This window comes from Ictidomys tridecemlineatus, chromosome 1, assembly GCF_052094955.1.
Source record: "Ictidomys tridecemlineatus isolate mIctTri1 chromosome 1, mIctTri1.hap1, whole genome shotgun sequence".
Lineage (NCBI taxonomy): Eukaryota > Metazoa > Chordata > Mammalia > Rodentia > Sciuridae > Ictidomys > Ictidomys tridecemlineatus.
This window is the reverse complement of record NC_135477.1, coordinates 47,242,620-47,254,977: the sequence shown is the minus strand read 5'-3', so window position 1 is coordinate 47,254,977 and position 12,358 is coordinate 47,242,620. Positions and strand designations below refer to the sequence as shown.

General features: G+C 56.7%; 1 protein-coding gene and 1 long non-coding RNA gene across 2 annotated transcripts; one reads left to right on the top strand and one right to left on the bottom strand.

Moving 5' to 3' along the window:
- Positions 1-1,066: 1,066 nt before the first annotated feature.
- On the bottom strand, positions 1,067-5,606 carry Znf503 (zinc finger protein 503). The gene is made up of 2 exons (XM_078039779.1): positions 4,339-5,606; positions 1,067-3,634 (listed from the first exon to the last, which is right to left on the bottom strand). Exons 1-2 carry the CDS (start codon positions 4,639-4,641, stop codon positions 2,006-2,008), a joined length of 1,932 nt encoding a protein of 643 aa, XP_077895905.1. The 5' UTR covers positions 4,642-5,606; the 3' UTR covers positions 1,067-2,005.
- Positions 5,607-6,834: 1,228 nt separating this feature from the next.
- LOC120885415 (uncharacterized) lies at positions 6,835-11,712 on the top strand. Its single transcript, XR_005728010.2, has 2 exons — positions 6,835-7,261; positions 10,467-11,712. It is a non-coding gene; the product is annotated as an uncharacterized LOC120885415 (long non-coding RNA).
- Positions 11,713-12,358: the final 646 nt, after the last annotated feature.

Genomic DNA, 12,358 nt, shown 5'->3' with positions numbered 1-12,358 from the left:
GGGGTGTAGGGAGCGGCACAGACGTCGGAACCCCACCCCCGCCCAGAAGCGATTGGGACAATACGCGGTTCCATCTGCAATTCTGGCAGCCCTGTCCCGGGGTCCAAGTTGGGGAGAAGGGAGCGGCCGCACAGCGGGGATCCGCGCGGGGACCCAGGCTCCCGCCGCGCGTTAGCCCAGAGGAACTCGCCGTCCAGAACCGCACTCGGTGCCCACCCAGTCGCCTGAGAGAGGCGGAGCAGAGACACTCAGGCCCTCACAGGGCCGAATTTAAAGGGACTTCCGGGTCCCTTGCCCCAGCGCGCTCTCCTGCGGCGCGGACCGGGATGGAGTGAGGGCTGGGGGGCAATGCACACAGGGAAAAGCAGCGGCGGCGCCGGCCTGCAGCGGGCCGCTACTCCCGCGGCAGGAAGGAGCCCGGGGGTGGGCGTCGGGATCGGGCAGTGGTATCTAGGTGACCCTAGGCCGCCAGAAGAAAAGCAGAGCGAACTCACGTTACTCCCGAGGGACAAGAGGGTTCCGCGCGCTCTTTCTAGGCCCAGGAAACTGGTTCCCCAAGAGCCCCTCGGTCTCCCAGTTTATCCGGGCTGCTTGCCCCGGGCAGGGGATGCTTAGAAAGTAAAGCGAGGGACAGCCGGTGGCCGCAGGTCCTCGAAGCCCTGGCCCGGACAGCGTGTCCCAGCCTGCTCCGCTCTCTGAAAAAAAAAAAAAAAAAAAAGAAACCCAAATGCCCAAAAATCTCAAGAGGAGAACTTAACCAAAACAAAAAGGCCTCCCCCCCACTCCACCCTTTCACTTTTAACAAGCCAGCTGCTCAGAGAAGATTTAAATAAAAACGAAATGAGCAATAGCGAAGGTCACCAAACTTCCCCCTTTAAGAACATTTTCCTGAAGGCCAACCCCGCGGCTGGCTGGACCTTCCGAAGCCTGTGCTTCTTGCAGAAAATCACAACAAAGCAATAGGAAATTCGGCCCGGATCCTGGGAAGAGTAGCGGTGAGGCCCCGGGAACCCACAGCAGCCGAAACTGCCCGGCTCTGCTCTTCAACCAAAAAATTAAAAAATGATAAGAAGAAGTAAAACCTTTTAATACATCAAATATACGGAATTTAATCTTTAAAGCGATACATTGTCTATTATTTTAGTACATGACGTAAACCTTGTCCCCTTCTCAGCGGGTGGACTTAAAAATTAAAAATAGTTAAGTGTTCCTTTTAAAGAACAAAATAAGGCAAATGAGGTTTTGGAATAGAATTGTTTTTCCTTTTTTTTTTTTGTTTTCTTCCAGAATACATACAAAAAAATACCCATTCTCTTTTGATGGTATACACCTTAAAAATAATTGCAATTTGAAATTAGAACTGACAAATTGTGACTTGTTTTGTCTTTTTCATTTTTGTAACAAACATGCATGTAAATTTGTGTTTCAGTCAGACATTAAATAAGAACGTACGATACAATCATAGCAATTTTAAAGTAACATTAAAGAGAAGACCTCTAGTTCTGTGGCGGTTTTGTTTTTATTTATAATCTACAAGGGATGGGAGGGTTTGTTTTCCACATTTTTACCCTCAAGTTAAAAAAAAAAAAAGTTTCCCTCCTCCTTTTTACCTACGGAGCTCAAACTAAATAATGCACTTTTGAACCACGGGTCCGCTTGGAGCTAACATAAATAAATACCAGTGTCCACCGATGAAGTCCTCAGATGAACACCTTCTCAATTATTTTTTCCTTCCTTTTTTTTTTATAAAAAGTCAAATGATATTTTTTTCAACTTTTATAAAGTTTGGGTGGGGGAGGTGAGAAGTAGGGGAAAGGGGAGTTTCCCACCGGGTCTCGTTCGCTGTTGATGGGTAGATAGGTACATACGGTATATATATATATTTCCTTCGGTAGCGTGGGTCTTCCCCACTCGCGGGTGTCAACAGCCTCCGCCGGGATCTCGCCCCTCCCTGGGCTCCTCCCCTCCCCCAGTTCCTTTCGCTCGGTAACCCTCCCGGCAGCCCTCACTGATACCCCAGTGCGGAGGCGGTAGTCAGTCTCTGTCCGTAGAGGGCGTAGGGAGAGTAGTAGGGTCCGGTGGCGGCGGGCACCGGCACCGGGGCGCCGGGTGTGGGGAGCGGGCTCTTGGAGTAGGGGTGGTAGCGGCTGCTGAGTCCCAGCGCGTGATGGGGGCTGCGCAGCGCCAGCGTCCCCGGGCTGCCTGGGGCGCCGGACGTGGGGATGTGCATGTGGCAAGCCATGGCTGCCGCCGCGGCGCTGGCCAGAGAGGACGAGCTGGGGTAGCCCGACAGCAGTTTGTCTGTCCCAGGGAAGGCCGTATGGGTCCGCAAGTGGCTCAGCAGCTCTTCGGACGTGGCAAAGCGCTTGTCGCACGGCCCGTTGGCCGACACCCAGTTGCAGATGTGGGGGAGAGGGTCGTTAGGGAGCATGAAGCCATAAGGGTAGAGGGGGTGGCCAGCCAGGGAAGGCGGTGTGGCGCCCGCAGCGGCAGCGGCCGTTAGCGAGGAATGCACGCCGTGCAGTGGGTGCGTGGGGTACACCAGTGGGTATCCGGATTTGAGCGCTGCGGCCGCAGCGGCGGGATCGTGAGCGCAAGAGGCGCTGGCGGCTGCTGCCCCTGCCAGGTGACTGGCGCAGTGGTAACTGAGGCAGTACGGGTCCCGGCACAAACTGGCTGTCATCACAGACGGTGGCGACGCCCCGGCCAAAGGGCTCGAGCCGGCCGGTTTACTGCAGCCCAGAGAGCCGGCCGCTGCCGCAGCCAGCTGTGCCCCCACCAGGCTGCCGGGCTTGGTGGGGTCCAGTGCCACGCCGTGTGGCAGGAACTGGGGAGGGTAGCCGGCGTAGGCCCCGGCCAGGCTGCCTGGGTAGGTCATGCCCGCGGGAGGCAAAGGGAACACTGTCTGGCCTGGCTTGTAGGGAGACACCGGAGCCACCAGCCCAGAGCCCAGCACCGAGGAGGAGGTGGGTGCGCTGGGGCCCGAGCCAGAGCTGGAGCCCGAGGAGCCGCCGCAGTCAGAGCCTAGGGGCTTGCCTCCGGGACCCCCATCCGGGTGTTGGTTGACGTCCACATTAATTCCGCCGCTGCAGCTAATCCGGCCGTGCGCCAGCCCGGTGGGTCCCCCTTCCGCCGAGGCGCCTCCGGCACCCTTGCTGCTGCCGCCACCGCCCGCGTCAGCGTCTTTCTTGTCGTCCTTGCCCTCCGGGCCGCCCCCGGCCGAGGGCAGCATGCCGCCGGGCGAACAGGCCGAGGCGCTGGAGCTGGGGCTGCCTGTCCTGGGCGTGAATGGCTGGCAGGTGGCGCTCGGTACCCGGAATCCAGACTTCTCCGCCGAAACACCCCCGCCGCCGCCCCCGCCGCCGCCGCCTCCGCCGCCACCTCCTGGCTCCTTCTTATCCGAGCCAGGTTTGGAGTACGGCTTGAAACTCGATTTGTCCTCCACGCCGATGTCGCTCAGCTTCAGGGGGCCCGACTTGGTATCCTTGTCGCCCCCGGCGCCGCCGCCTGCACCACCCGCGCCGCCCCCATTGGAGGCAACTGAAGAGAGTTTGGAAGAGGGCGAGGGGTCCGGCTTCCCGATCTGTGAACATGTTTGCGCCAACAGTGCCAGCGGGCTCTTCTTGGCATCAAGCTGCGGGGTCAGACGGGGGAGGTGGAAGAGGGGTCATAGAAAAAAAGGGGGAAACCCTTTAGATTCCAGGTTTATAATGCCCCTCCGAAACAGCCCGCTAAGAGCCTTTCAGGCCGGAGACACTCCCTCCACAGACACTGCAAGGATTCTCGCCCTTGGGAAAGGCGGAAGAACCCACTCCAAAACCTCTGTCAAGATCTTTCCCGCAGTCTTTTAGTGCTAACTGATTTGGAGGGGGGGGGGAGCACCTTACAAAATGTTTTGGTTTTCGGCTTCTAGACCCAGAACTGTAACCACTCCCCACACACATCTCTTAATTCTTCAAAAGGCTTGGGCAGTCGGCGCCTCAGACACTGCATACATACACTAGTTTATGGGCAGCAAGAGGACCAGACTTTCGAACGGTATTCAGGTCCCCGCCCGACTTCGGGGCCGAGTAGGAAGGTGTGTGGATTGGGATAGAGGTTTTAACTAAAAGGAGAGAAACAAGTTTGGGCCTCCTTGCTCCCTGGCAATCACACCCCGTTCCGCCTCTTTCCTCTTTTGCGCCCTAGTTTTGAGGTGCTGAAGCGCTGTCCTCTCCCTCATCCCAGAGCTGAATCACTCCGACACCCCACCCCCACTCTCAGATCCCCAGAGAAAGAAACCCTGTAGGGAGCAGCGAAGGTAGTGGTCCTAGGTCAACCCTGGAAGAGAGTCCTTACCTCGATGGGGCTGACGGGAGTGGAAGGCAGGGGCTGCAGGTACTCGGGGTGCAAAATGTGGCCAGTCCGTGCCGTCAGCATCTTCAGCACCTTGATGGGCAGGCGGTTGGCCTGGCGCAGGGGGTCAGAGGGGGGCACGGCGTGCACAAAAGGCTTGGTGCTGCCGGCCGGGGACGAGCCTGGGCCGGGGCCGGAGCTATTTCCAGAGAGAGCGCTGGTCCAGGCAGGGTCCGCACTGCCGCCTCCGCCGCCGCCGCTGTGCTTACTGCTTCTTAGGGCAGAAAGCGAGGGCGCTGTGCTCATGACCCACCCGCACGCATGGGAGCAGCGGGGGGAGGGCTCCCGGAGGCGCGGGGCGGGCTCGGGGCTGCGCGCTCGCCCGGGGAGCAGGAGCAGCAGCAGCAGGAGGAGGAGCTGGCGCGGCGGCCTCAGGCGCCCAGTACGCCTTCTTGGCGCCTAGAGCCAGGGGCGAATAATCCTGGGTGGCCTGCAGTGGAACGGTGGCCCGGCCGGAGCAGCCGGCGGGACTGCGGGAGCGCGGAGCGGTTAGCGGCGTCCGCCTCGGGCTGCGCCCTTGCGCTGCGCTCTCGCGGCCCCGAGCCGGCGCTGCGCTCTACGATGTGAGCTGCTGCTTGTCCAGCCGGGGCTCTGGCGAGGAAACTCACTTCAAAAGCAGCTGCACCGAGGGGGAGATTAAAGCCTTTGCCGCCTTCCAATCAAATGGGAGCCCGAGGTGATTGGAGGGTCAAGGGGATGTGACGCGTCCCGCGCCGCCGCCGCCACCGCCGCCGCCGCCAGGACTCTCAGAGCTGGTTTTAATGGGCAGCTCCTTCTTTGCCACCCCCCAGCGAGTCCCCTCCCTCGATTTCGCTCGGAGGACGAGATGGACATTTATTCTACGTTTGCCATCTGCCGCCTCCCTCTCTTTTTTTTTTTTATCTTGGTCGTTCTTTTCCCAGCTCAAAAAATAAACTGAAACCTTTTGGAGTGTGTGTGTGGGGGTGCGTGTGCCGGCAAACCGCGGGGGCGTCCAGAAGAAGCTCCGGCGAGAGTGTGGATCAGCCGGACCGTCAACTCCAGGGGCGTGCAGAGGGCCGGAACACAAATGTTCTTTTTAGTAATTGATATCCCGCGCGGCGCGGCCACCAGGGTAAGGAAAGGTGGAGAGCGGGTTCTGGAGGAAGTCCGCCCGCCCGCTTTGATTTCCTGAGATTCCGCAGCAGAGAAACCAGAAGCTAGAGGGGCAGCGGAGGCGGTGGTGGCTCATCCCGGCGACGTGCGTTGGGCTCTCCGCCCTTCTTGGCCACGTGACACCTGAGGACGCTCAGATTGGGGCAGGAGCGGGGGTCACATGTTTCCTCTGTTTCAGTCCCCCCCCCCACATTCTTACTCTCCCCAGCCACCCTCTCTTTTCCTCTCCCCCCCACCCCCGTTCTTTGGGCATCTCCACCCCTCCATCAATTGTCAATGTGCCTCGACCGCAATCAATCAGTTATTTGTCAGCTCTTGTCAATCCGCCCGTGATTTATGTCAGCTTTTGTTGCTGATTACAAGGCGGGTGCGACTTGAAGGGAAAAAGAGAGAGGGAGAGAGAGACAGAGGAAGGAAGAGACCGAAGGAACCGGAGGAGGGGAAAAGAGGAGCGGCCTCCTGGGATGCGCGGGGGAGGTGGGAGTAAGAAAAAGAATGCAAAGGGGGGCGGCAGGCTCTCAGTGTCAGGAAAATGCATTGTGAGAGTAAAGTGCGCAGGTGCGCCTAGGGCGCTGAGGGGCGCACAGGCCCGGGATGCGCGCCTTCCCCTATGTGTTGGAGAGACACGTATAGCCACCACCCTTAGGATCTTCCGCCCGTTAGGGTCGTGGAGTTGGGGACCGCTCTGGGTATCCGGATCCCTAGCGGCGACGTCTAACACGGGAGATTTCCCGCTTTCCCGGATACTCCCTCGGGGTGTGTAGCGTGCTGTCAGGCTGCCATCCTTGTTCTATGGTGCCCTACCCTAAACTCGGAGACTTCTTTCCAAGAGCTACCCCACCAACGTAACCTTGAGTTCTGGAAGTCAATAGTGGGGCAACACATCCTCAATTCTTTGCCCATCTTGATCGCGGCTAGGATTAAAGGCTGCGGAAAAGAGACCATAACGTGGGTGTTTGGGGAAACAGGTTTCAAGGTTCACTCTTTCCCAGTCCCTAAACCCTCCCCCATTATCCGTCCTGCGCCATCCCCGCAGCCTTGGGAGCTGGGGTTACGGTCGGGCCACTTGCCCGAATTTAATGGAACGCCGAGCCGGGACTGACTTGCGCTTGGAGAGCAGAGGGAAGGAGCGAGAGAGGGAGGGGGCGGCTGCCTGTGGGAACACGGGTTCTTCCAGGGAAGCGGAGCGGGACTGCGGCGTTCCCCTCGATTTGCACTGTCAGTCGGGCTGTTTGGAAAGAAGAGGGGAGGCGCTGTGCGTGCCGCTGTGTACCTGGCTCTGGGTGCACTGTGTATATGTAAGCCTGCACCGCTGAGTTCTCAGGGCTTTGGGAGCGTGTGGAGCGAGTTCGAGGGTCACCTCCAGAAACTCGCGGAAACTAGAAGGGGGTGAAAGGAAGACACACCCCTTCCTCGGAAGGACTTGGAAGACTTTGAATCTCCCCTCCCCCACTTTTCCGCCTGACTCTTCTTTTGTTGTCAAGTCCTTTTGATAAATGGTCGGGCTGGGAGCGCTGGGAGCCTGGAGCCCGTCTGTGCCCGCACAAGGGGCGGGGGCCGAGGCTGGAGACCCGGTTTAGACCTGCGCAGCACCCGGAGCTGAACTGGGTACGCGTGAGGGTCAGATCTGGGACCTGCCCTCGGCGTGCTTGCCCTTTCCTCTCTCACCACCCTACCCCCTTTCCTCCTGTCTCTGTCTCCCACTCCGCACGGGTACCGAGAACTTTCTGGGGTGAGTTTTAGAATTTCCTCTCAGGGTTTATTTTTCTGCGTTTTAATTTTATCCCTTGATCCTTTAGATTGGTCAACTTTATGAGATGGTAACTTGGCTAAAGCTAGATTGGAGAGGACAGAAGAGAATGCGGTCTTGTGCGTTTGGGACTGGGTTTGTGTGCATGTTAGAACACACCTGCACTCAAGGGGCTTTGTAGTGTCTCTGTTCGAAAACTGAGGAAGGTAAGTCGGTGAGACCGTGGGGAGATCACATGTGAGGTTGTGAAGGTTGTTTGATCATTGGAGTGCGAGTCCCAGGTGCTGGTTTCTAAGGACCAATGATTCTAAGCTGGCACTGCGTGTCTGTAAAGCCTCTCTTATTCTGCGGGTGTGTCTGCCCGCGGTACTGCACCGCAGTCTAGGTATCAGCTGGGGCCAACTGCAGTGCTCCCAATGTCGCGAGCTCGGCCTCGGGCTGCTTGTCGCCTAGGCCTCCCAAACAGGCCTGGACACTGAATGGGGCTGCGGCCAGAGCTAGGAGTGACCGCAGGCCCGGGGGCATCCTTCCCCACCCTCCTATCCATCTCCAGGCGCATTTTTTTTCTCCTCTTCTCTGATTCCAGCAGCTTTCTTATTACACAGTAAATCTCAGGGGGAGCCACCCCAACACTCAAAGCCCGGGGAAGCCTTGAGTGGCTCCTACGCCCTCGGCTGTAGCTTCAGACCCTCATAGGTATGCGCTGTGCTTTGTGGGCGCGGGTCCTGGGCCTTGAGCGTTTATTCTGCTCAAAACTCAGCTCCCAAGGTCCGAGCGCACGGGGGCGCCTGGGGTCCTGCGCGCCCGGGTCTTTTGGTAGGCGTCAACGTCGGACAGAGCCTGCGCACCTACGCCGGAGGCCAAATCCCCAAAGGCCCAGAAGGCCGGAGCTTGGGGGTGGTTATTAATTACTCCGCGCTGAGCCTAAAGCCTTCAACCACTAGCAGCGGTTGGCGTGGATGTCCTGTAGGTTTTATTTGCACACAATGGAAATGATTTGTTTTTCTCAAAAAAAAAATGGGCATGGCAGATATTTAAGGACGGGGTGGGAGGAGGAAAAGGAAGGGGAGAGAGCTGAGGAAAAAAGTTTGAAAATGCCTTGAACTGTTCACTGTCGAGATGGCTAATCAGTATTGAGGCCGGAGGGCAGGCGGGCCGCCTTTCACCGCCGCTTCCCTTTCATCTCGGGCTCGGCGGAGGCGCTCAATTAAAAGCCTATCAGTTTGTAAGTAAATCAACGCCTATCAGAGTTGTCACATCAAACAAAACGATTATTATTGCAGCCCGCCTCCCCTATTAATCTCCCTCGAAGATAATCCGCCTGACAGGTCAGGCCCGGCGAGCTGCAAAGCCTGGCCCAGAGCGCCCAAACAGTCCCGGACTGGCGTGCGCCCCCAGGGGCCTCCCCACCCTCGTCCTCTTCCGCCTCGCAGTCCTTGGGGAGGGGCAAGAGAAAGAGCACACCGAGGCCGCAGGATCCAGGCCAGCCCCACCCCACCGGGAGAGGGGCTCAAATTCACCTGACCGGTGGAGGGGGTCCCGCGCGACCCTGACAGCTTCTCGGGGCGGGAAGGCGCCAGACTTGCCGGAGCGGCGATCGGTCTTGGTCCTGGGGCCTTCGCCTTGGCCTGCCGTCTTCTAAGCTCGCCTCTACTTGCTCTCCGTTTCTCCCCCCAGCCCTTCTTTTTGTTTTCACTGCAGCTTCTTTCTTGATCCTTTCTTTTCCCTTCATTTCCTCTTCCTTTTCCCCTTTCTACTTGCCAGGAATATTTTCCTATTATCTCTCTCCTCTCTTAGCGTCCGGTAGAAACCACTTAATGTACAGTCACACTTTCTGGAGCTGGGCATTCTCAGGGCCCGGGTTATTTCTTCTGCGGCAGGGTTGCCTCAAGAGTGTGTGCTATTTCCCGGATTTCATGACAAAGTCTTCTCTTCTTTCTTACCAAACAGGGACTCTTAGAAGCTGTGTGCTTGTTTAGAGGCTGAGTGCATTCGAAGGGGGTCGGAGGGGAAGAAGGAGAGAGCGAACTCGACCACAGGGCAAATTGGATGGGTGGATGGTTGCAAGTGCCCTGTTCTGGAATTAGTATTTGGTCTTGAAATTTCACAGTTGCAACTTACTATTTGTGTTGTCTGGGCTTCGCTAATAGATGGCGGAGCCCTACGGGGGCCCGAGAACAGCACAGAATATGTGAAGGGTGCCTAGTATTTCATAAGTAAATTCATACAGGTAACAGCTTCTATGGCTTCAAATTCCTAGGGCTGGTTTGGGGTCTGGCTTTAATCGTGGCCTTCTTGGTGGCTTTTGGCTTCCCGCTTTGGGACGTCTTGGCGTCAAGTGCGACTCACTCTTTTCTGCACTTTTGCTCCAAATGCCAATCGTCCAAGCCACAGCCTGATGGAGCCAGGATGGAGGACTGGCTGAAGTGTCTGAGGAAGAAAGGTTGCCCACACGACCCCAGACCCTGCAACCTTAAATGCCAGGTCCAGTACTCCTCCAAAGCCTTTCTTTCTGGGCCTGCATTTGGGAGAACAGAAACTCCAAGGCTCTACAATGCTGAGCGTCCAGGCTGAGCCTCTCCCAACCGGGTTCGAGGTCGCCTTTATCCATTAGAGCCCATCTCAGCCTGCTTGGTGCGCTGGGCTGCAAGAGGGTGACTCCCACACAGGGTTCCCAAAAGTCCCTCTATGTCTTGACTCTTCACAGCTGACTATGTAGAACTGTTTATTTTATTTCCATACCCAGAAATATTCTGTTGATGCAGTGGCTCAGTTATCTGTCCGCCTGCTTTTCTTAAATATATATATATATTTCACATCTGCCACACTGCAGATATTTAAAAAGCTGTAGATAACGGCACCCCTCCACTCTGGCTATGGGAAATATTTACTGGGCGGTTATTTGGACATAAGTTCTATTTCGGACCCAAATGACACTCAAGCAGTTGTAAAAAGACACTTACTCTAGATTTTTCCAACTTAATATATGTGCATACACTGAGAATTTAAGACTATTTTGTATCCTTCTGTGGATCTAAGTATTCAGATGTGATTTGTTACATGCCCTTGAAGCCAGAAGCTACCAGTGGTGTCCGTACTGGACATGGAGCTGTTTGTACAATTTTTTTTCTCTCTCTGCACTTACACATGATTCTCGATCTAATAAATTCAACCTTGTCATTTTTAGAATCGACGGGATTTCTCTGGCTGTCGTTTGTGCTGCGTTTATCCGAATAAATCCGACTCGCAGACATTCAGCAGGAAACGGCTTCCCGCTGGCGTGAACGCGTTTGCTTTGGCCCAGCCGGGGACTCGAGGTGACTCCTTGTGTCTGGGCTGCTATGGGTTTACTCTCCGAAGTAGGCTGGACAAACGGCCCCCACAGGTCGAGCGGCCTCTTGCTGACCAACTGTGCCTGACAGACCCCACTTCTGCCCAGGCTTCAGAAACCTGTCCTGCCGTGGCGAAAACTGAAAGCAAACCCCTGCAGAAGTAGTTCGAACTTCCCTCGAGGCAAGTTTGCAACAGATTCAATGGCAGTTTTGAGAGGACAGTGGGCCAGTGCGAGTGAGTGTGGGATGGGGCGGGGACGAGGAGGCCACCTGGTGTCTGAACTTGGCTGGAGGCAAAACGTCAGGGAAGTCCCATCCTTCACACTACTCTTCGGCTCCTGTTGGTAAAGAATTTTCTAGCTGCAGAGGACGAACAGCTTGATTTTGAGATCGCACTAGGGAGGTTAAGGGGACCGCATTGTAAAAGTTGCAGAAATCTTTGCTCCGAAGCCTCAATCCCGCGGGGCTCAAGAAACTTTAGAACAGCTTTCCTTCCTTGGGGCAAATCAGCCTGGACAGCCCCTTGCCCAACTCTCTTCCCTCACCTGGAATCAGCGGTTAAATAACCTTCCAACGCCTAAGCCGCAAAAGTTCTCAGCTCCGCCCAACGGTCACGGACAAGGCCCGGACGCACAGGGTGCCGGGACGCACGGGGTATCCACAAGGCCACTTCTGGGAGGGCTCGGCCCCAGCGGGGAGAGAGACTTGCGCGGAGGTGGGAGCATGAATGTGGTTCCCACTCCCACTTGTCTCCTCAGACGCTCATGGTGATCCCCCAACTCCCGGCAGTGGGCGCTTCCCCCTGGGTGTTGCATTTTCGGGGCGCGAGAGCGCAAAGTGCGCGCGCGGATTGGCGCGGGGGCGGCCTCTCGTCTCTCGGCGGGGCCTGTCGCCGGGCCGGCCGCGGCGAGTGAGTGATGAGGGCAGAGAAGGGCGCCCATAAATCGCGGGTGTCAGGGCGAAAAACTCTCTTTATTGTCTGCGTGATGGATGGGCCCGGGGACGAGACACCAAATACTTCGTATCGCCTTTAAATGGGAACACATTTTCCGCGGCCATAATTCATGTTTTTTAAATAGAAAGTTTGAAATGTTGCCTATATTTCACCGGCCCTGACATATTTATGAATCGCTCCCTGCATGCAAATATCATTATTTAAAGCGCTAGGGAGAGCGCGGGGGAGGGGAGGAGGCGCGGCCCCCAGGGTGTGGGGGTGGTGAACTGGGGAAATGTCGGTGGAGGGGGCCATCTCCCTAAAGGGCAGACGAAGAGGTGCGAGGGGGGAGGGAAGCCGTGACTGGAACCCGAGAGCGCCCCGGGGCTTCCCTCCTGCTGCCAGACCACGCACAGCCGCCGTGGCAAGTTCGCGAGGCTTGGGGCGGAGGACAAGCCCGCGTCTCTTGCCCGGAGACCAGGAGATATTTTGCGCCCTTCTCCGAGGCCCTGGTCCAACCTGAAGCCACCTTTTCCAAGAATGAAGTTAAAAAAAAAAACCATAAAAAGAATTTAGCAAACGCAAATAATAATAACCCAACATGTTTCGTGTTCTTTGCTATTGCATCGATTTTATTGATTTTCATTCTGCAAACCTTGGACTGTGAGCACCCCGGGTGGGGCAGCCGTCAGAACCCAGTCATCGCGGGGGGTGGATGGGAGTACAGTCCTCGGTAACTAGGTGTCTACTCACACCTAACTAGCTCACCATCTCCCAGGCACAACGGAGACTGCGCAAGACCCGGGGACACAC

What these genes read in the sequence shown, in the direction of transcription:
- Znf503 (XM_078039779.1), bottom strand. Translation starts at nt 4,641, where the DNA reads ATGAGCACAGCGCCCTCGCTTTCTGCCCTAAGAAGCAGTAAGCACAGC. An exon ending in CTCCCGTCAGCCCCATCGAG is followed by an intron (nt 3,635 to 4,338) that starts GTAAGGACTCTC and finishes CTGACCCCGCAG; the next exon opens with CTTGATGCCAAGAAGAGCCC.